Consider the following 24706-nt stretch of genomic DNA (forward strand, 5'->3'; position numbering starts at 1 on the left):
ATTGGCAGGGACTGGGAAACTGGTCTGAATTGAAGGAATGATGGATGGTACTAAATACAGGGAATTCTTGAGGAAAACCTGTTTCAGTCTTCCAGAGATTTGAGACTGGGATGGAGGTTCACCTTCCAGCAGATCAATGACACTAAGCATACTGCTAAAGCAACACTCGCGTGGTTTACAGGGAAAGTTTTAAATGTCTTGGAAAGGCCTAGTCAAAGTCCAGACCTCAATCCAATTGAGAATCTGTGGTATGACTTAAACATTGCTGTACACCAGTGGAACCCATCTAACTTGAAGGAGCTGGAGCAGGTTTGCCCTGAAGAGTGGGCAAACATCCCAGTGGCTAGATGTGCCAAGCTTGTTTTTTTGCCTTATTTCTTGTTTGTTTCACAAGAAAAAATAGTATACATCTTCAAAGTGATAGTTGTTGTGTAAATCAAATGATACAAACCCCCCAAAAATCTATTTTAATTCCAGGTTGTAAGGCAACAAAATAATAAAAATGCCAAGAGGGGTGAATACTTTCATAAGCCACTGTACTTTAAGGTTATAGGTTTCATACAGAGCTATGAGTTGTCCTGACCACCTTATGTATAAATAGAATCTGGAGCTTTTCCTGGTCATGTCACCGGCTTAGGAAAAACTCCTGGCCCTGTTCATATGCCATCAAATAATGTTCATCCTACTTTTGCGTACAAGGTTAGAAAATATAAACCTCTAAATTATACCACAACATACCATAAATTATAATATTATGCCTTAATAAAATAAAGGTCAGGCGAGGAACATTATTTTCTGGGAAACAGCAAGGACCAAAACAATGGATGTAGTGTTGGCTCAATGTTAAATGGTCTAATCATTTGACATTGATATTAACCTCATAACTTGTTGATCTTTCCTGATACTTGTTTGTCTTTCCGTCTTGGTGGGGGAGTTATAGTGTATTGAATGTAATGACGAAATATGTAATCTTAGGCACAAATATTTCACTTCCTAGAAGGGAGAATTTCACGTGATAGGATGAACGTTTTCCACCACACATCAATAATGTGACTTGAGTCTGAGGAGTCTTTTCATTTCTGAAGTATGTTTTGTCCTCCAATAAGACTGTAAGAATGGAAACAGCTTTAATAAAAAAATAGCATTTAATTTAAAAGTCACATTATTCAACCAAATTTCTATGAAACTGTGGGCACGTCTTCAAAGATCCATTTCAACAACTCAAAAAACAAAGGTATGTAAACAAATATCATTATGTAACATCGCTGAACTTTCCCTTTTAAAATAAACCATCCCATTGAAGGAAGACATTCAATTACAAATAAGTAACTTCAAACTCTTCACTTTTTGAACCAGAGTTGAATTTTCTGATTCATACTTAAATGACCATTTTCATTGATTTATCTGACAGTTAATCTTTAATAAAGTTGACAGGTAAGTTGATTGATAAAAATGTGGTTGTTATAGCTTTACCCGTGCAGCACCTGTGGAGTGTGCCTCTTGTATAGTAACAGTACTTATCGACTACTATAAGGCTGAAGAGCCCCACCACTTGGACATGACCCCTGCTCAGAAACACCACGAGCCTGTCTGACAGGGGAACGTTGACAGTTAACTGGCACTTTGGGCTCCATTGGAAATGAATAGTCTCGCTCTGTTATTATGGCGTTATCACGTAATTGAGCGAATGAAAACCCATATCCAAACAGTAAAGAAGAGTGATGTTTTGTATTTCTCTGGACATTTCTAGGTATTTTTTGTCAATCTGAAGTAGACCGACGGTTGCCTAGAAGACCAAGAAGCCAACTGTACCACTAGCTGTCCTTCAACACCACCAAAGGGTGGCGCTCTGTTCTGTAGTCTTAGACTAGAGCTTTTAGTTCGCTATACCCTCTTTATTAGAGCTAAGTACCACATCATATTTCTGAGTTTGTCTTATGTGCGAACCAACCTCTTCATTGACTGAACTGTTCATACTTTTTATGCATCAACCTAAACTACTGTTTCTGTTTTCTAAATGGGTTTCATCAGCCAAGTAGGCCCATGCTTACACATCAAATGACCATCTAATTATAGAGCTGAGGCAAAAACAGCAATCATGTGTCAGACTAAACCAGACAATTACACATCTGATTTTGTTCAAACAATCTTGAAAGGGAATGCAAATCAAATAGATGATGGACTGTCAGTGGATTATCCGTGCTAGTCATTTCAATCTGTAGGTTGTTTCACTAGATAAGGTTGTGGATGAGATACGCCACACGCCCACACCACATCATGAAGAGAGGAGTGGGGGGAGGACCACATAGGGTCAGGATGAGATACGCCACACGCCCACACCACATCATGAAGAGAGGAGTGGGGGGAGGACCACATAGGGTCAGGATGAGATACGCCACACGCCCACACCACATCATGAAGAGAGGAGTGGGGGAGGACCACATAGGGTCAGGATGAGATACGCCACACGCCCACACCACATCATGAAGAGAGGAGTGGGGGAGGACCACATAGGGTCAGGATGAGATACGCCACACGCCCACACCACATCATGAAGAGAGGAGTGGGGGAGGACCACATAGGGTCAGGATGAGATACGCCACACGCCCACACCACATCATGAAGAGAGGAGTGGGGGAGGACCACATAGGGTCAGGATGAGATACGCCACACGCCCACACCACATCATGAAGAGAGGAGTGGGGGAGGACCACATAGGGTCAGGATGAGATACGCCACACGCCCACACCACATCATGAAGAGAGGAGTGGGGGGAGGACCACATAGGGTCAGGATGAGATACCACACCACATCATGAAGAGAGGAGTGGGGGAGGACCACATAGGGTCAGGATGAGATACGCCACACGCCCACACCACATCATGAAGAGTCCAGGGTCAGGATGAGATACGCCACACGCCCACACCACATCATGAAGAGAGGAGTGGGGGAGGACCACATAGGGTCAGGATGAGATACGCCACATGCCCACACCACATCATGAAGAGAGGAGTGGGGGAGGACCACATAGGGTCAGGATGAGATACCCACACGCCCACACCACATCATGAAGAGAGGAGTGGGGGGAGGACCAGGGTCATGAGATACGCCACACGCCCACACCACATCATGAAGAGAGGAGTGGGGGGAGGACCACATAGGGTCAGGATGAGATACCACACGCCCACACCACATCATGAAGAGAGGAGTGGGGGGAGGACCACATAGGGTCAGGATGAGATACGCCACACGCCCACACCACATCATGAAGAGAGGAGTGGGGGGAGGACCACATAGGGTCAGGATGAGATACGCCACACGCCCACACCACATCATGAAGAGAGGAGTGGGGGGAGGACCACATAGGGTCAGGATGAGATACGCCACACGCCCACACCACATCATGAAGAGAGGAGTGGGGGAGGACCACATAGGGTCAGGATGAGATACGCCACACGCCCACACCACATCATGAAGAGAGGAGTGGGGGAGGACCACATAGGGTCAGGATGAGATACGCCACACGCCCACACCACATCAGGAAGAGAGGAGTGGGGGAGGACCACATAGGGTCAGGATGAGATACGCCACACGCCCACACCACATCATGAAGAGAGGAGTGGGGGGAGGACCACATAGGGTCAGGATGAGATACGCCACACGCCCACACCACATCATGAAGAGAGGAGTGGGGGAGGACCACATAGGGTCAGGATGAGATACACACGCCCACACCACATCATGAAGAGAGGAGTGGGGAGGACCACATAGGGTCAGGATGAGATACGCCACACGCCCACACCACATCATGAAGAGAGGAGTGGGGGGAGGACCACATAGGGTCAGGATGAGATACCACACGCCCACACCCCATCATGAAGAGAGGAGTGGGGGGAGGACCACATAGGGTCAGGATGAGATACGCCACACGCCCACACCACATCATGAAGAGAGGAGTGGGGGGAGGACCACATAGGGTCAGGATGAGATACGCACACGCCCACACCACATCATGAAGAGAGGAGTCAGGAGGATGAGATACGCCACACGCCCACACCACATCATGAAGAGAGGAGTGGGGGGAGGACCACATAGGGTCAGGATGAGATACGCCACACGCCCACACCACATCATGAAGAGAGGAGTGGGGGAGGACCACATAGGGTCAGGATGAGATACGCCACACGCCCACACCACATCATGAAGAGAGGAGTGGGGGAGGACCACATAGGGTCAGGATGAGATACGCCACACGCCCACACCACATCATGAAGAGAGGAGTGGGGGAGGACCACATAGGGTCAGGATGAGATACGCCACACGCCCACACCACATCATGAAGAGAGGAGTGGGGGAGGACCACATAGGGTCAGGATGAGATACGCCACACGCCCACACCACATCATGAAGAGAGGAGTGGGGGGAGGACCACATAGGGTCAGGATGAGATACGCCACACGCCCACACCACATCATGAAGAGAGGAGTGGGGGGAGGACCACATAGGGTCAGGATGAGATACGCCACACGCCCACACCACATCATGAAGAGAGGAGTGGGGGAGGACCACATAGGGTCAGGATGAGATACGCCACACGCCCACACCACATCAGGAAGAGAGGAGTGGGGGAGGACCACATAGGGTCAGGATGAGATACGCCACACGCCCACACCACATCATGAAGAGAGGAGTGGGGGGAGGACCACATAGGGTCAGGATGAGATACGCCACACGCCCACACCACATCATGAAGAGAGGAGTGGGGGGAGGACCACATAGGGTCAGGATGAGATACGCCACACGCCCACACCACATCATGAAGAGAGGAGTGGGGGAGGACCACATAGGGTCAGGATGAGATACGCCACACGCCCACACCACATCATGAAGAGAGGAGTGGGGGAGGACCACATAGGGTCAGGATGAGATACGCCACACGCCCACACCCATCATGAAGAGAGGAGTGGGGGGAGGACCACATAGGGTCAGGATGAGATACGCCACACGCCCACACCACATCATGAAGAGAGGAGTGGGGGAGGACCACATAGGGTCAGGATGAGATACGCCACACGCCCACACCACATCATGAAGAGAGGAGTGGGGGAGGACCACATAGGGTCAGGATGAGATACGCCACACGCCCACACCACATCATGAAGAGAGGAGTGGGGGGAGGACCACATAGGGTCAGGATGAGATACGCCACACGCCCACACCACATCATGAAGAGAGGAGTGGGGGGAGGACCACATAGGGTCAGGATGAGATACTCCACATGCCCACACCACATCATGAAGAGAGGAGTGGGGGAGGACCACATAGGGTCAGGATGAGATACGCCACACGCCCACACCACATCATGAAGAGAGGAGTGGGGGAGGACCACATAGGGTCAGGATGAGATACGCCACACGCCCACACCACATCATGAAGAGAGGAGTGGGGGAGGACCACATAGGGTCAGGATGAGATACGCCACATGCCCACACCACATCATGAAGAGAGGAGTGGGGGGAGGACCACATAGGGTCAGTTATAATAAATACCTTGAACGTCAGAACCGACAACGAACAGAATTTAAGTCAATTTAATAAGACAATTCAAGTATTTAATAGATCATGTAATACAAATGTAAGTGTTAAGAAATGTTGGTATATCAATAGAATGATGGCTGTTACCATTAGTTAAGGACCCTGGGACTAAACATCTCCCTCTGCAACTGGATCCTGGACTTCCTGAAGGGCCGCACCCAGGTGGTAAGGGTAGGCAACAACACGTCTGTCATGCTGATCCTCAACACTGGGGCCACTCAGGGCTGTGTACTTAGTTCCCTCCTGTACTCCCTGTTCACCCACGACAGTGTGGCCAAACACGACTTCAACACCATCATTAAGTTTGCTGACAACACAACCGACAGCAATGAGACAGCCTATAGGGAGGAAGTCAGAGACCTGGTAGTGTGGTGCCAGGACAACGACCTCTCCCTCATTGTGAGCTAGACAAAGGCGCTGATCATGGACTACAGGAAAAGGCGGGCCGAACAGGCCCCCATTAACATCAACGGGGCCGATGTGGAGAGGGTCGAGAGTTTCAAGTTCCTTGGTGTCCATATTACCAACAAACTATCATAGTCCAAACACACCAAGACAGTCGTGAAGAGGGCACCGCAACATATTTTCCCCCTCAGGAGACTGAAAAGAGTTTGCATGGGTCCCCAGATCCCCAAAAAGTTCTACAGCTGCACCATCAAGAGCATCCTGACCGGTTGCATCAACGCCTGGTATGACAATTGCTCGGCATCTGACTGTAAGGCGCTACAGAGGGTAGTGCGTACGTCCCAGTACATCACTGGTGCCAAGCGTCTTGCTATCCAGGACCTATATACTAGGCGGTGTCAGAGGAAAGCCCAAAATAAACATTTTTAAAGTGACCAGTGTTCAATGACTCTACGAGTATAGGGCAGCTCTCAGGTGCAGGGTTGAGTACCTGGTGGTGGCTGGCTAGTGACAGTGTCCTAAGGGGCTGCATCCCCCACAATGTGAAAATACATGATTCATATCATTTTCTGTCTATTGCAATGCTTTTAAAATACAAATGTATGCATATGGGCATGCTATGTTTCTTGTCAAAGTCAATGAAGACATATGCACATTGAACACTCCTTCTGTGAGAAGGCATGTTATGCATGTCATGCAAATAGCCACAAGGGAGCAGCAGAACACTGGAAATGACAGCAGACATTGAAGGCTCCAGGTATTACCCCCAAGCATAGATCTAGTATCAGCTCACCATACCTACCTCAATCCATACAACTGATGAATGACAGGGTGGCAATTTCCATTGATTCCATCCATGGCCATATGAAACATATCATGAAGTTCACATCAAGAGATCTGTTAGACTTATACATACATACTATTAACAGTAATTAAAGTTCAGTCACCATGTGGCATTCATATCACTGCACTGTAATAACACATTTGTTGTAACATAACATTTTAAAATCATTATAAGAACATTGCAATAACATATTGTATGGCCATAGTGCTCTTTATTTAATGACTTGAGAGTATGATTTTGCAAGCCTGACTTCCTAGTCACTGATTAGAAACATTGTTTTCATCGTGTTGAGCACATCCCTGGGTGGACATAATGGCATTACCAATTTCAAAAAGCAAAAAATGTCCATAGAGAAATAGTTTCACTGACCCCTACTGTAGCTAAGGTATTGCAAGCCTATTGTGTGCTGCTGTTGAATCACATAGGTGGATAAGCCCTTTTAAACCTATAGTAAACCGCGTGGCAGTTAGAAAGCCGTTAATGCATCTCTAACCATTCGCTTTACACATTGTTTTTCCGTTTTTTTCGTACTCATAATTGCCCATTATAAGTGTGTCACTTCGACAGGATTGTTTTACCAAGGTATCACATGTCACTCACTAGCGGGCCGTGTAGGCTAGCCTACAGTAGGGAAGTGAATGGCACTTCCTCCTTTTACACACCACTGTTCAGCACAGCATTTGGGTTGTAGGAGTAGCCCACAAAGTGAAAATGGAAAGAGCGAAAACTGAACGGGGCTGTGTCCTGTAATTGCCTATTCACGTTGTAAGAGGGAAAAACATTGCGGGGAATGACAATCGATTCTTATTAGAACGCTCCAACAACACCTATTCAGCGACGAGCAGCAAAGTCAACGTAACATTTTCAGAAATACAATGGCAGCGACCTAGATCAACTTTTGGACTTGCTTTCTAAAAGGATCAAAGAGGGGGCCTTGCAACTTTTTGAAACTTGTTGGATACGGTGAGGCAAGGACGCAAACATGAAGAAACAGTTTAATCGCATGAAACAGCTCGCCAACCAAACAGTTGGAAGGTAGGCAAAGTCTTTTGGATAAATAAAAGTGTAGCCTACTATTATTTAGTGGGCTCAGGCGGCATTTTCTTTTGCAGTGTTGCATTCATTGCTGTCATTTATTTTGTCGGTAATGTTGCATTGTAGTTAGGCTACATTGTAGTTCCATTGTAACTTTGTAGTTCCATTGTAACTTTGTAGTTCCATTGTAACTTTGTAGTTCCAGTGTAGCCGCTGAGACAGGTTGGCAGTTGTAATTGTGATGGCATGACCAAACTGTCCCTAACCGTGTTGTGATACATATCTCCCTATCACAAATCGTCCTCCTGACCATAGCCAGCCTCTGTGAGTTTTATCTCATCTCAGTGGGCTGTGTCAGAAGTGTTGGGCCACATATGAGTGCTCAAGAATGGATTGATACCAATTAAATGGGATAATATAAGAAAGATATGCCTAACATAAGAACTTTTACAATGAATAACTTTTATAATGAATACATGAATGTGTAATCAAAAAGTCTGAATAGTTTGCCTGACAAATGTTAACTTCTTAATGGAAGGCTACATGCGTCCTATATGGATTGATTTGTTAGGCCTACACGGTGGTGTGGGAAGAAAGTAAACATGGTGGTCTAACTAGTGGTCTAACCATGATGTAATTAGTGTATTGTGGACAACCCCTCCCAGTGCAATTGTGTTCTGGACTTCCTGATGGGCCACCCCCAGGTGGTAAAGGTAGGAAACTACATCTCCATTTGGGGCCCCACAAGGGTGCGTGCTCAGCCCTCTCCTGTACTCGCTGTTCACCAATGACTGTGTGGCCATGCACGCCTACAACTCAATCATCAAGTTTGCAGATGACACAACAGCGCCTCTTCAACCTCAGGAGGCTAAAGACATGTGGCTTGTCACCTAAACCCTCACAAACCTTTACAAAATCAAATCAATCAAATCAAATTTTATTTGTCACATACACATGGTTAGCAGATGTTAATGCGAGCAGTTGCCGTACCAGGCGGTGATACAGCCCGACAGGATGCTCTCGATTGTGCATCTGTAGAAGTTTGTGAGTGCTTTTGGTGACAAGCCGAATTTCTTCAGCCTCCTGAGGTTGAAGAGGCGCTGCTGCGCCTTCTTCACGATGCTGTCTGTGTGAGTGGACCAATTCAGTTTGTCTGTGATGTGTACGCCGAGGAACTTAAAACTTACTACCCTCTCCACTACTGTCCCTTCGATGTGGATAGGGGGGTGTTCCCTCTGCTGTTTCCTGAAGTCCACAATCCTCTCCTTAGTTTTGTTGACATTGAGTGTGAGGTTATTTTCCTGACACCACACTCTTACAGATGCACAATTGAGAGCATCCTGTCGGGATGTATCACCGCCTGGTACGGCAACTGCACCACCCACAACCGCAAGGCTCTCCAGAAGGTGGTGCGGTTTGCACAACGCACCACCAGGGGCGAACTACCTGTTCTCCAGGACACATACAGCACCTGATGTCACAGGAAGGCAAAAAAGATCATCAAAGACAACAACCACCCGAGCCACTGCCTGTTCACCCCGCTACCATCCAGAAGGCGAGGTCAGTACAGGTGCATCAAAGCTGGGACCGAGAGACTGAAAAACAGCTTCTATCTCAAGACCATCAGATTGTTAAACAGCCATCACTAACTGCCTACATACAGACTTGAAATCAGTGGCCACTTTAATAAATGGATCACTAGTCACTTTAATAATGCCACTTTAATATTGTTTACTTATCTTGCATTACTCATCTCAAATGTATATACTGTATTTTATACCATCTATTGTATCTTGTCTATGCGGCTCTGTCATTGTTCATCCAAATATTAAAATGTACATGTTCTTATTCCATTCCTTTACTGGGATTTGTGTGTATTAGGTAGTTGTTGTGGAATTGTTAGATATTACTGCACTGTCGGAACTCGAAGCACAAGCATTTTGCTACACTCATTAACATCTGCTAACCATGTGTATGTGACCAATTAATTTTGATTTGATTTGTTTATAGCTAGTGTGCTATGATGGAAAAACACTGACTGTTATATGTTTATAGCCAACTCCCATGTAAAGGGGAATCCCCGTCCATCCAACCAGGCACTGTGCAGCCCCCATCACCACTGTTGTCCCTCCACATCCACTGCTTCCTCACTGTGCCCCCTCTTCCTCTGACCCTATAGGGGTTGCCCTCAGGCGCTCAACACCACTGTTGTCCCTCAGTCTCTGCTGATGTCCACTGAGCTAACACCACTGTTGTCCCTCAGTCTCTGCTGATGTCCACTGAGCTAACACCACTGTTGTCCCTCAGTCTCTGCTGATGTCCACTGACCACTGTTGTCCCTCAGTCTCTGCTGATGTCCACTGAGCTAACACCACTGTTGTCCCTCAGTCTCTGCTGATGTCCACTGAGCTAACACCACTGTTGTCCCTCAGTCTCTGCTGATGTCCACTGAGCTAACACCACTGTTGTCCCTCAGTCTCTGCTGATGTCTCTGCTGATGTCCACTGAGCTAACACCACTGTTGTCCCTCAGTCTCTGCTGATGTCCACTGAGCTAACACCACTGTTGTCCCTCAGTCTCTGCTGATGTCCACTCTAACACCACTGTTGTCCTCAGTCTCTGCTGATGTCCACACCACTGTTGTCCCTCAGTCTCTGCTGATGTCCACTGAGCTAACACCACTGTTGTCCCTCAGTCTCTGCTGATGTCCACTGAGCTAACACCACTGTTGTCCCTCAGTCTCTGCTGATGTCCACCTCTGCTGATGTCCACTGTTGTCCCTCAGTCTCTGCTGATGTCCACTGAGCTAACACCACTGTTGTCCCTCAGTCTCTGCTGATGTCCACTGAGCTAACACCACTGTTGTCCCTCAGTCTCTGCTGATGTCCACTGAGCTAACACCACTGTTGTCCCTCAGTCTCTGCTGATGTCCACTGAGCTAACACCACTGTTGTCCCTCAGTCTCTGCTGATGTCCACTGAGCAACACCACTGTATTCTGCTGATCACTGAGCTTGTTGTCCTGCTCAGGATGTCCACTTATTATCACATTAGGATATTCTATGGACCATAAGTACTGCACACTATATCCTCCAGTAGTACATCATCTGGAATAACTATTGAAGCTCTAATGGATCAGTACTTCTCACTGGTAGCCTACAGTGTACATGTGTAAAACTCATTCCACGAAGGGCCGAGTGTCTGGATTGAAGAATTAAGGTCCTGGTTAGTAAGACAATCGCCTGACATGGTTATCTAGGGCTTAATTGAAAGGAAAAACAACAACCAGCAGAGACTAGGCCCTCCATGGAATGAGTTTGACACCCCTGCTATAGTGGATGATGGGGTTTACATTCCCCCCTCATAATGAAAAGTGTTATATAAGTACAATCCATTATCATTAAGTCTGTTTATTATCATTAGGAATATAATAACTTTACCCTGTCTGTAATAGTCATTAGAGTTTAAGTAAGAGGCCTTGATTGCCTATCCAGTCTTTTCCATATATTGGGACATAGCTGTGAACACAGCTGGGCAGGCTGACAGCTAGAGTGTATGCGTTCCAAATGGCATCCTATTCCATTTATAGTGCCTGTTTGACCAGGTCCCATAGGGCTCTCATTGGTCAATTAACCACACGGTCCAACCGAAACTTGACCTCCGCCTTTAACCCAACCCCGCCGAAAGAGACGCATACATTCACAGGTACATACATACATACATACATACATACATACATACATACATACATACATACATACATACATACATACATACATGCATACATACATACATACATACATACACAGGTATATACATACGTACACACACTACTGGTCAAAAGTTTTAGAACACCTACTCATTCAATGATTTTTCTTTATTTGTACTATTTTCTAAATTGTAGAATAATAGTGAAGTTATCAAAACTATGATTTAACACATGGAATCATGTAGTAACCAAAAAAAGTGTTAAACAAATCAAAATATATTTCATATTTGAGATTCTTTAAATAGCCACCCTTTGCCTTGATGACAGCTTTACACACTCTTGGCATTCTCTCAATCAGCTTCATGAGATAGTCATTTGGAATGCATTTCAATTAACAGGTGTTCCTTCTGAAAATGTAATTTGTGTAATTTCTTTCCTTAATTAATGCATTTGAGCCAATCAGTTGTGTTGTGGTATACAGAAGATAACCCTATTTGGTAAAAGACCAAGTCCATATTATGGCAAGAACAGCTCAAATAAGCAAAGAGAAACAACAGTCCGTTATTACTTGAAGACATGAAGGTCAGTCAATAAGGAACATTTTCAAGAACTTTGAAAGTTTATTCAAATGCAGTCACAAAAACAATCAAGCGCTATGATGAAACAGCCTCTCATGAGGACCGCCACAGAAAGGAAGACCCAGAGTTGTCTCTGCTGCAGAGGATAAGTTCATTAGTTACCAGCCTCAGAAATTGCAGCCCAAATAAATGCTTCACAGAGTTCAAGTAACAGACACATCTCATCATCAACTGTTCAGAGGAGACTGTGAACCAGGCCTTAATGGTCAAATTGCTGCAAAGAAACCACTACTAAAGGACACCAATAAGAAGAAGAGACTTGGTTGGGCCGAGAAACACAAGCAATGAACATTAGACCGGTGGAAATTTGTCCTTTAGTCTGGAGTCCAGATTTGAGATTTTTGGTTCCAACCACCGTGTCTTTGTGAGACGCTGTGTGGGTGAACAGATGATCTCTGCATGTGTATTTCCCACCGTAAAGCATGGAGGAGGAGGTGTTATTGTGAAGGGGTGCTTTGCTGGTGACAATGTCCAGTGATTTATTTAGAATTCAAGCCACACTTAACCAGCATGGCTACCACAGCACTCTGCAGCGATACGCCATCCCATCTGGTTTGCACTTAGTGGGACTATCATTTCTTTTTCAACAGGACAATGACCCAACACACACCTCCAGGCTGTGTAAGATCTATTTGACCAAGAAAGAGAGTGATGAGTGCTGCATCAGATGACCTGGCATCCACAATCCCCCGACCTCAACCCAACTGAGATGGTTTTGGATGAGTCGGACCACTGTGTGAAGGAAAAACAGCCAACAAGTGCTCAGCATGTCAGAACTCCTTCAAGACTGTTGGAAAATACATAAAGTGAATAGGATGTCATTTGGGATACACACAGTGTAGACCGACGTGCATGCTGCCACCCACTTTTGGCAGAACTACTCTACTCTCACATTCCTGTGGGCCTGCTGCCAGTGGGACTACCTGGTAGGCCTAGGCCTACCAAACAAAATACTTTTCACAAACACTGTTGGCTGAACACAGGAGTTGCATGAGGTGTGATTTATGCAGAAGTTTGTTGTGAACTCTGAGTACCTATGAGTATCACAAACTAATATGAATGAAACTAAAACTAAAAGTAGTTTTGATTAGAGTGGTGAAGAGAAACTGTTTGATTAATGCAAAAAAAGTATGTATTACACATACCTACATGTAATATAGTGACCAGGGAAACACAACTCAAAGTAATACTAATACATTTTACCCCTAACTTTTACCCCTAACTTTTACCCCTAACTTTTACCCCTAACTTTTACCCCTAACCTTTACCCCTAACTTTTAACTTTTACCCCTAACTTTTACTAACTTTTACCCCTAACTTTTACCCCTAACTTTTACCCCTAACTTTTACCCCTAACTTTTTGCACAAAACCAAACAGATTTTTCCGGAGTCGATGGGGACTATGTGGAGGGTGGTGTACTAATGGTGTAATGATTCATATCAATCTTCCCTCTGTATGTCACCACCCTGGTGATGAGGGCCTCTGTCTGTCTCCGGAAAGGACAGGCGGGCCAGGCTGGGGCATGGGGAGGTTTTATCAAGTAAGCGTTTCCATGCTTGGTCAGCCAGGAGACAGCATGGTGCTGTGGACGTCACTGAGCTACACTGTCGTAAATACAAAAGGAGGAAGGAACCACTGTTTGGGTTTAGTCATACTGTCGTCTCGTTCCCAGCCCTGTGTCTTCATAGTAACGCCATAACCCTGCCAAGCGAGGCTAAAGTTTGTACCAGTAATACTCTTTTGGTAGTCAATGCTAGTCTATTTGATTTAGTAGGTTCAATAGTAGCGTGTTTATTGAAGTGATAATACCCTCGTAGCCGGTGTTTGGGGGATATATTGGCACGTTAGCAAACCGTGCAAATAAATCCTCCAAACACCGGCACTGAGGGCATTATCACTTCTATATAATGGGTTACCAACATATTCAAATAATTATGGGCATATTTTCATCTCCCAAAATATTTTTTATGAATTTATTCATACTATTTCATCCTTCTACGAGATATAGTCCCGACACAAACCTAAGTCTGTTCGTTCTATCGGTTTGGTTGCCAGAGACACGACCGAGTCGCTAAGTCTTTTAGTACTGTATCTATGTACGCGACCCAGTCCTTCATTCTAAATTTTCCAAACGTTCTTATCCCTTTACTGCTAGCTAACCAACTACGGCTAATTTACAGTCACGGCAAACAGTGCAACCAGAATAATTGCAAATGAGCTGCATTTGCATTTGTTTACACTGTTTTCTAGTGACATTTATTTGGATACATCCATAACAATGAGCTAATCTCGGTCCAACAGCAAGACAGCAAGGTTTATACAAATCTCCGCTGTGGAAAACCAAATGCAAATGATTTACTTAAATATCATACAATGTGATTTTTTGGATTTTTGTTTTAGATTCCGTTTGATTGTTAAAATAATCGGCCCATAGATGAGTATACCATTATTAATTTAGGCTTGATTCGTTTTACTGTAGATATGTTCACATAACACTGAACGAAGACTTTTAAAGTGTCCCTCTGTCATTTCCAGTGAATGAATTAGGGTCTTTGTATTTCACCAGTGTGGTGAAGCTGTAGAACACCTCCCTCACTGTGCCTATGGTCTGGTGAAAGACTGCTGGAATACTCATCATGTCTGTGATACAGTAAATCAGAGATTGTAATGTAGTTTGCAGACCTGAGTCAATGGGAGGTCACTGTGTGTGTGTGTTTGCTTGAAGGGGTTGTATGTGTTTTGTGTGTGCGTGTGAGTAGCCTACATGTGTTTTTGTGTGTGTATTTGAGCACACTCTTGTATGTGTTTATATTTAATATATATTTGTGTGTATGTGTGGGATTGGCCTACACGTGTGTGTGGAGGGGGGGGTGTACTTGTGTGTATGTGTGTGAGTAGCCTATGTTTGTGTGTGTGTGTGTGTGTACACCAGTGCATGTCTGTGTATATGTATCTGTGTATGTGTTGAGCCTATATGTGTTCCAGGTTAGCATAGTGATAAGAGCATCAGCAGTTATTTCCTACACTTGTCAAACTGCAGCAGTATGTTACTGGCTAATGTGGTCTGTCGGTTTTGCATTCCTTTCCTCCATATCTTAATTTCTGTTACTAAGCTTACAGTATGTGTAGTATACTGCAATAATAACACTGTTGCTTTGTATTATCTCTGAGGACAAAGCAGCTATGAGAGACTACTGCATCACCAAATATGTAGACCACAGTATAAAGTTGTTGAATATGTAGACCACTGTGTAAAGTTGCTGAGTATGTAGACAAGTGTAAAGTTGTTGAATATGTAGACCACTGTGTAAAGTTGCTGAGTATGTAGACAAGTGTAAAGTAGTTGAATATGTAGACAAAAGTGTAAATGTAGTTAAAGAATATGTAGACCACAGTGTAAAGTTGTTGAATATGTAGACCACAGTGTAAAGTTGTTGAATATGTAGACCAGTGTAAAGTTGTTGAATATGTAGACCAGTGTAAAGTTGTTGAATATGTAGACCACAGTGTAAAGAGTAGTTGAATATGTAGACCACAGTGTAAAGAGTAGTTGAATATGTAGACCACAGTGTAAAGTTTGAATTGAATATGTAGACCAGTGTAAAGTTGTTGAATATGTAGTAAAGTTGTTGAATATGTAAAGTGTGTTGAATATGTAGACCACAGTGTAAAGTTGTTGAATATGTAGACCAGTGTAAAGTTGTTGAATATGTAGACCAGTGTAAAGTTGTTGAATATGTAGACCAGTGTAAAGTTGTTGAATATGTAGACCACAGTGTAAAGTTGTTGAATATGTAGACCACAGTGTAAAGTTGTTGAATATGTAGACCACAGTGTAAAGAGTAGTTGAATATGTAGACCACAGTGTAAAGAGTAGTTGAATAGTGTAAAGAATAGTTGAATATGTAGACCACAGTGTAAAGTTGTTGAATATGTAGACCACAGTGTAAAGTTGTTGAATATGTAGACCACAGTGTAAAGAGTAGTTGAATATGTAGACCACAGTGTAAAGAATAGTTGAATATGTAGACCACAGTGTAAAGAGTAGTTGAATATGTAGACCACAGTGTAAAGAATAGTTGAATATGTAGACCACAGTGTAAAGAGTAGTTGAATATGTAGACCACAGTGTAAAGAGTAGTTGAATAGTGTAAAGAATAGTTGAATATGTAGACCACAGTGTAAAGTTGTTGAATATGTAGACCACAGTGTAAAGGTTGTTGAACCACAAGAGATAAATAGGATGGTATGTCCCTCCTATGAGATGAATAGGCTTGATTAGGTCTTTGCTGGTGCATGACTGCTGCACCACCAAGCCCACAACCCCTCAGTTTATCCATAACCATGTTGCCCTGAGGCATTGAAACTTACCCCCAGAACAGAGTCTCTTCAGCAGACACTGGCTAACATGTTCCAGTGACTGGATGGATAGATAACCGACCTGCTAGACAGAGAGCAGGGGTTCCTGTTTAGAAGCTGGACAGAGAGTCTCTGTAACAAAGCCGTGGATAAAGTCAATAAAGAGGAAGAGATGTCTTTCTAACCCAAGTCTATATGTAACCATTACTCAGCATATTAAGATGGTAAGCTGATATGAAGCTAAATTGAATGACCTGAGAAGTGGATGTATGGGGTGGTTGTGACTCTGATGAGACGATTGGTCTGATCTTTCTACATATGTTTCATTTCTTATTCAGTGTTATAGTCTCTCTTCTCCCAGGGTCCTGACTGTAGCAATGCAATCAAGATGTCTATTCTTAGAATAATGCCTGCTAGCTCAATGCAGCTATTCTAGCTCAAATCAATGCTAATTCATTATAGATTTCTTTGCTCAGCTCTTAGCCTCCTACCTCCCCAGGCCAACCAATGGCCATGTCTTCTCAGTAACGAGACACTTTACTGCATGGTCTGTGTGGATATTCTGGTTTGAGCTGTCATTTGTCTGGTCTAGATGATATCAGGGCTTGATTTATGTGGCCTTTACAGATTAAGATATATCCATCCCTCGTCTCTCTGGTTGACTTTAAACTTCACCAATTAAAGGGATGGCTCAGCGATTTAACAAAAACCAAAGTGTAGATTTCAGTCACTCCTTGTCCATAGACTGCTTTCAAGGTAAGGGAGCAAACATGTAAATACGTAAAATCGCTGAACTATCCATTTGATACAATTCTGCTACTTTCAGTGGGGTAGATCATAGACACAGTTTCTATCTGGTGTACTGTATACCAGCGGTACCATGTACAGTAAAGCAGGGGCTTGGTACAGTAATGTGCAGGGTATAGTAAGGTATTCTTTCAGTGGGGTAGATCATAGACACAGTTTCTATCTGGTGTACTGTATACCAGCGGTACCATGTACAGTAAAGCAGGGGCTTGGTACAGTAATGTGCAGGGTATAGTAAGGTATTCTTTCAGTGGGGTAGATCATAGACACAGTTTCTATTTGGTGTACTGTATACCAGCGGTACCATGTACAGTAAAGCAGGGGCTTGGTACAGTAATGTGCAGGGTATAGTAAGGTATTCTTTCAGTGGGGTAGATCATAGACACAGTTTCTATCTGGTGTACTGTATACCAGCGGTACCATGTACAGTAAAGCAGGGGCTTGGTACAGTAATGTGCAGGGTATAGTAAGGTATTCTTTCAGTGGGGTAGATCATAGACACAGTTTCTATCTGGTGTACTGTATACCAGCGGTACCATGTACAGTAAAGCAGGGGCTTGGTACAGTAATGTGCAGGGTATAGTAAGGTATTCTTTCAGTGGGGTAGATCATAGACACAGTTTCTATTTGGTGTACTGTATACCAGCGGTATCATGTACAGTAAAGCAGGGGCTTGGTACAGTAATGTGCAGGGTATAGTAAGGTATTCTTTCAGTGGGGTAGATCATAGACACAGTTTCTATCTGGTGTACTGTATACCAGCGGTACCATGTACAGTAAAGCAGGGCTTGGTACAGTAATGTGCAGGGTATAGTAAGGTATTCTTTCACTGGGTTACAACAGTATTAGGTAATAGATGTTGTGTGTGTGTGTGTGTAATGGGGGTTAATTGATCCCAATGAGCATTACTGTTTCTAGGTTGTTGGCCCAGACTCCAGTAAGAGGAGAGTGCCCTCTGGGGAAGATGGTGTGTGTGTGTGTCTGTACGTGCACACGTGTGAGTGGGGAGGACCTAGACACAGTTTCTGTAGCCATCCTGCAGTAAAGCGGCTCAGCAGTATCACAACCCTCTAAATGGTGAGCTAATGATCACTTCACTATCACAACCCTCTCTAAATGGTGAGGAATGATCACTTCACTATCACAACCCTCTAAATGGTGAGCTAATGATCACTTCACTATCACAACCCTCTAAATGGTGAGCGAATGATCACTTCACTATCACAACCCTCTAAATGGTGAGCTAATGATCACGTCACTATCACAACCCTCTAAATGGTGAGCTAATGATCACTTCACTATCAGAACCCTATAAATGGTGAGCGAATGATCACTTCACTATCAGAACCCTATAAATGGTGAGCTAATGATCACTTCACTATCACAACCCTCTAAATGGTGAGCTAATGATCACTTCACTTCCCAACACACTTTAGGTCTGTCTTTTGTTAAGTGCTGGGAAAATCTAGTGCAGGGACCAGCACTCCACTGGATTAAAGGGAACTGTGTTATTACAGATGTAGGGATAGGTCTATGGAGAATATTGGCTGTTATTTCTTTCCACAGTGAATGATGGTGTTACGATTGGTACGCTGTGTTTACCAAAAGGTGGATCAGGAAGATCACTATGGGTTTCTCTTGCACCTGATTCGTTGTTGCTGAACGCTAGATTGCGTCGACGAACAGTTTTTGCTTATTGGGTCTCAAGAACATTTGAATGGCTTTAAGTCTGTCACAGTGCCAAGAAAACCCTTGAAACACAGCTGTATGGGATAGTGCATTTTGGGTTTGGAATAATGTCAGCAAACTCTCCACTCCTCTCTCTCCTCCAACATACTAGTTGACTGGTGGGTATTACATGTTTGAGACATCAACAGACCTGTTGCCATAACAAATGCTGGAATTCAGGAAACAGGAAGTGTGTGTTCTAACAGGGGTAGGATTTAACAGGCCCTCTCCCTGGAAACAGCCACAGGCAGAGGTGTGGAGTGTCGGTGTGTATGAGTGAGTTAGGTCTACTTGTGATGTTTGTTGTGCAGGGTAGTCCAGGGTGAGTTTCCTGAAGGCTGTCTTTCTCTCGTCGACCCAGGCCCAGACCACTCATAGCATAGCAGAAAGTCTTTTGTTGCTGTAGGGCTGCCGGCTGCGTTGTCTAGAGAAATAAAGTGCAACGTTAGCTATGACGTTACCTATGACTTGCCCCTAATCAGTAAGACAGGCTAGTCTTCATTACCTGTCGTAGTATTGGCTCAGAGATGGAGAAGTGGAGAGAGACACTATTTACTCGGACAATCTCTGTTCGTTCTCTTTCCACACAGGCCGTGCACTACAGTTGGGCTCAGTTGGCCTTTCCATACCATACGATATCTTAAATACCACCATGTTGCAGGTAGAAATGCTAAGTATAGAACTGACACCATTCTCTAAGAAGAAGAGAAGTGTTTCTGTAGCCTGGTTGAACCAGACTGAACGCTGCACTCACCATTGTTTCTGGCGAGCGCACAGTTCAGTCAGGTTTAACCAGGCTAGCATTTCTGATCTACACACTACACTTCTATTGGAACTCTCTGGAATGAATACGCCCTATTATGTCTGCCTATCTGACCTTTGACCTCTTATGTGTTTTCCTCCACAGAGCCGAGAAGACTGAGGTGCTGAGTGATGACCTTCTACAGGTGAATATTAGTATTCTGTCTCCTGCTTCCACTTTATACTCAGTCACAGCAGCCTTAGACACTGTCAAGTCAAATGCAACCATTAACATACAGTATGACTTGTGTTGACTAGATGCAACATGTGATGACTTGTGTTGACTGGATGGAACATGTGATGACTTGTGTTGACTGGGTGTAACATGTTGACTTGTGTTGACTAGATGGAACATGTGATGACTTGTGTTGACTAGATGGAACATGTGATGACTTGTGTTGACTGGGTGTAACATGATGACTTGTGTTGACTGGGTGTAACATGATGACTTGTGTTGACTGGGTGTAACATGATGACTTGTGTTGACTAGATGGAACATGTGATGACTTGTGTTGACTGGGTGTAACATGATGACTTGTGTTGACAACATGATGACTTGACTTGTGTTGACTGGATGGAACATGTTGACTTGTGTTGACTGGATGGAACATGTTGACTTGTGTTGACTGGATGGAACATGGATGGAACATGACTTGTGTTGACTGGATGGAACATGGATGACTTGAACATGTGATGACTTGTGTTGACTGGATGGAACTTGACTGGATGGAACATGTGATGACTTGTGTTGACTGGATGGAACATGTGATGACTTGTGTTGACTGGATGGAACATGTGATGACTTGTGTTGACTGGATGGAACTTGGACTGGGAACATGTGATGACTTGTGTTGACTGGATGGAACATGTGATGACTTGTGTTGCCTGGATGGAACATGTGATGACTTGTGGATGGAACTTGTGTTGACTGACTGGATGGAAACATGTGTGTTGACTGGATGGAACATGTGATGACTTGTGTTGACTGGATGGAACATGTGATGACTTGTGTTGCCTGGATGGAACATGTGATGACTTGTGTTGACTGACTTGTGTTGACTGATGGATGGAACTTGTGTTGACTGGATGGAACATGTGATGACTTGTGTTGACTGGATGGAACATGTGATGACTTGTGTTGACTGGATGGAACATGTGATGACTTGACTGTTGTGATGACTTGTGATGGAACATGTGATGACTTGTGTTGACTGGATGGAACATGTGATGACTTGTGTTGATGGAACTGTGATGGAACATGTGATGACTTGTGTTGACTGATGGAACATGTGATGACTTGTGTTGACTGGATGGAACATGTGATGACTGGACTGGATGGAACATGTGATGACTTGTGTTGATGATGGAACATGTGATGACTTGACTGGATGGAACATGTGATGACTTGTGTTAACTAGATGGAACATGTCATGACTTGTGTTGACTGGATGGAACATGTGATGACTTGTGTTGACTGGATGGAACATGTGATGACTTGTATTGACTGGATGGAACATGTGATGACTTGTGTTGACTGGATGGAACATGTGATGACTTGTGTTGACTGGATGGAACATGTGATGACTTGTGTTGACTGGATGGAACATGTGATGACTTGTGTTGACTGGATGGAACATGTGATGACTTGTGTTGACTGGATGGAACATGTGATGACTTGTGTTGACTAGATGGAACATGTGATGACTTGTGTTGACTAGATGGAACATGTGATGACTTGTGTTGACTAGATGGAACATGTGATGACTTGGGTTGACTGGATGGAACATGTGATGACTTGGGTTGACTGGATGGAACATGTGATGACTTGGGTTGACTGGATGGAACATGTGATGACTTGGGTTGACTGGATGGAACATGTGATGACTTGTGTTGACTGGATGGAACATGTGATGACTTGTGTTGACTGGATGGAACATGTGATGACTGGATGGAACATGTGATGTCATGGGGAAAAGGTCCGATGCTGAACAAAAGAAGACCATGGGTTCGAAACCCGAAACGGGAGTAATTTAATTTAGTGAACCTGTGATTGTTTCTGAATTACAAAATACATTGCCTTGTAAACTTGGCAAGACAAGTTGGCTAAAGCAGAACCGTTTGTTTCAAGCCGTGTTATCAAGTTCACAGTCTACCTCCATCTTCATAACCGCTCCTAGCAGAGAGAGCTGCAACATGAGTCATTTAGTGATGATGTACACACACAAACACATCCTGTCTATTTTTGGTAAGAAATCTTGACTCTGGTCTTAAAACAAGGCTGTTGGCAAGGGTTTGTTGTTGTGTCTGGTTTTCAGTGATGCGCTGCCAGGTGCGATGTGTGAGAAAGACGGTTACCATGTTTTTCCAATCAGAACAGACTTTGGCAGCTTGTTTTACTCCAGAACACATACTGTGTCCATGATGTGCCAGGGAGAACAACATGGCAGCTGAATAAAGTGGCTGAGTGTATGTTCACTGAGAGGAGGAGAGAGAGAGTATGTTAACTGAGAGGAGGAGAGAGAGAGAGTATGTTAACTGAGAGGAGGAGAGAGAGAGAGGAGGAGAGAGAGTATGTTAACTGAGAGGAGGAGAGAGAGAGTATGTTAACTGAGAGGAGGAGAGAGAGTATGTTAACTGAGAGGAGGAGAGAGAGAGAGTATGTTAACTGAGAGGAGGAGAGAGAGTGTATGTTAACTGAGAGGAGGAGAGAGAGTGTATGTTAACTGAGAGGAGGAGAGAGAGAGTGTATGTTAACTGAGAGGAGGAGAGAGAGAGTGTATGTTAACTGAGAGGAGGAGAGAGAGTATGTTAACTGAGAGGAGGAGAGAGAGAGTGTATGTTAACTGAGAGGAGGAGAGAGAGAGAGTATGTTAACTGAGAGGAGGAGAGAGAGTATGTTAACTGAGAGGAGGAGAGAGAGTGTATGTTAACTGAGAGGAGGAGAGAGAGAGTATGTTAACTGAGAGGAGGAGAGAGAGAGTATGTTAACTGAGAGGAGGAGAGAGAGAGTGTATGTTAACTGAGAGGAGGAGAGAGAGAGAGTATGTTAACTGAGAGGAGGAGAGAGAGTGTATGTTAACTGAGAGGAGGAGAGAGAGAGTGTATGTTAACTGAGAGGAGGAGAGAGAGAGTGTATGTTAACTGAGAGGAGGAGAGAGAGTGTATGTTAACTGAGAGGAGGAGAGAGAGAGAGTATGTTAACTGAGAGGAGGAGAGAGAGAGTGTATGTTAACTGAGAGGAGGAGAGAGAGTATGTTAACTGAGAGGAGGAGAGAGAGTGTATGTTAACTGAGAGGAGGAGAGAGTGTATGTTAACTGAGAGGAGGAGAGAGAGTGTATGTTAACTGAGAGGAGGAGAGAGTGTATGTTAACTGAGAGGAGGAGAGAGAGTGTATGTTAACTGAGAGGAGGAGAGAGAGTGTATGTTAACTGAGAGGAGGAGAGAGAGAGTGTATGTTAACTGAGAGGAGGAGAGAGAGAGTATGTTAACTGAGAGGAGGAGAGAGGAGAGGAGAGAGTGTATGTTAACTGAGAGGAGGAGAGAGAGAGTGTATGTTAACTGAGAGGAGGAGAGAGAGTGTATGTTAACTGAGAGGAGGAGAGAGAGTATGTTAACTGAGAGGAGGAGAGAGAGTGTATGTTAACTGAGAGGAGGAGAGAGAGTGTATGTTAACTGAGAGGAGGAGAGAGAGTATGTTAACTGAGAGGAGGAGAGAGAGAGTATGTTAACTGAGAGGAGGAGAGAGAGTGTATGTTAACTGAGAGGAGGAGAGAGTGTATGTTAACTGAGAGGTGGAGAGAGTGTATGTTAACTGAGAGGAGGAGAGAGTGTATGTTAACTGAGAGGAGGAGAGAGTGTATGTTAACTGAGAGGAGGAGAGAGTGTATGTTAACTGAGAGGAGGAGAGAGTGTATGTTAACTGAGAGGAGGAGAGAGAGAGAGTATGTTAACTGAGAGGAGGAGAGAGTGTATGTTAACTGAGAGGAGGAGAGAGAGTGTATGTTAACTGAGAGGAGGAGAGAGTGTATGTTAACTGAGAGGAGGAGAGAGAGAGTATGTTAACTGAGAGGAGGAGAGAGAGTGTATGTTAACTGAGAGGAGGAGAGAGTGTATGTTAACTGAGAGGAGGAGAGAGAGAGTGTATGTTAACTGAGAGGAGGAGAGAGAGAGTGTATGTTAACTGAGAGGAGGAGAGAGAGAGTATGTTAACTGAGAGGAGGAGAGAGTGTATGTTAACTGAGAGGAGGAGAGAGTGTATGTTAACTGAGAGGAGGAGAGAGAGAGTGTATGTTAACTGAGAGGAGGAGAGAGAGAGAGTATGTTAACTGAGAGGAGGAGAGAGAGTATGTTAACTGAGAGGAGGAGAGAGAGTGTATGTTAACTGAGAGGAGGAGAGAGAGAGTGTATGTTAACTGAGAGGAGGAGAGAGAGTGTATGTTAACTGAGAGGAGGAGAGAGTGTATGTTAACTGAGAGGAGGAGAGAGTGTATGTTAACTGAGAGGAGGAGAGTGTATGTTAACTGAGAGGAGGAGAGAGAGTGTATGTTAACTGAGAGGGAGAGAGAGAGAGTGTGTTAACTGAGAGGAGGAGAGAGTGTATGTTAACTGAGAGAGGAGACAGTGTCTTTAACTGAGAGGAGAAGAGTGTATGTTAACTGAGAGGAGAGGAAGTGAAACTGAGAGGAGGAGAGAACTGTATGTTAACTGAGAGGAGGAGAGTCACACTGTTATGTTAACTGAGAACTGTGAAGAGAGTGTATGTTAACTGAGAGGAGGAGCATAAGC

The 24706-nt window shown here is 44.3% G+C and overlaps 1 protein-coding gene across 2 annotated transcripts in view; it reads left to right on the top strand.

The window, feature by feature from the left end:
• The first annotated feature begins 7480 nt into the window (after positions 1 to 7480).
• The window catches only part of LOC135528760 (rho GTPase-activating protein 17-like), a 52323-nt gene continuing 35097 nt past the window's right edge, over positions 7481 to 24706 (top strand). Inside the window, exons 1-2 of one of the 2 annotated variants that reach the window (XM_064957827.1) lie at positions 7481 to 7878; positions 20027 to 20066. In XM_064957827.1, coding sequence (XP_064813899.1) covers positions 7826 to 7878; positions 20027 to 20066 — 93 coding nt within the window. In that variant the 5' untranslated portion in view covers positions 7481 to 7825. The remainder of the gene's footprint in view (positions 7879 to 20026; positions 20067 to 24706) is intronic. The other variant, XM_064957828.1, reaches the window with a different exon arrangement.

Source organism: Oncorhynchus masou, unplaced genomic scaffold, assembly GCF_036934945.1.
Source record: "Oncorhynchus masou masou isolate Uvic2021 unplaced genomic scaffold, UVic_Omas_1.1 unplaced_scaffold_1028, whole genome shotgun sequence".
NCBI classification, from domain to species: Eukaryota; Metazoa; Chordata; class Actinopteri; order Salmoniformes; family Salmonidae; genus Oncorhynchus; species Oncorhynchus masou.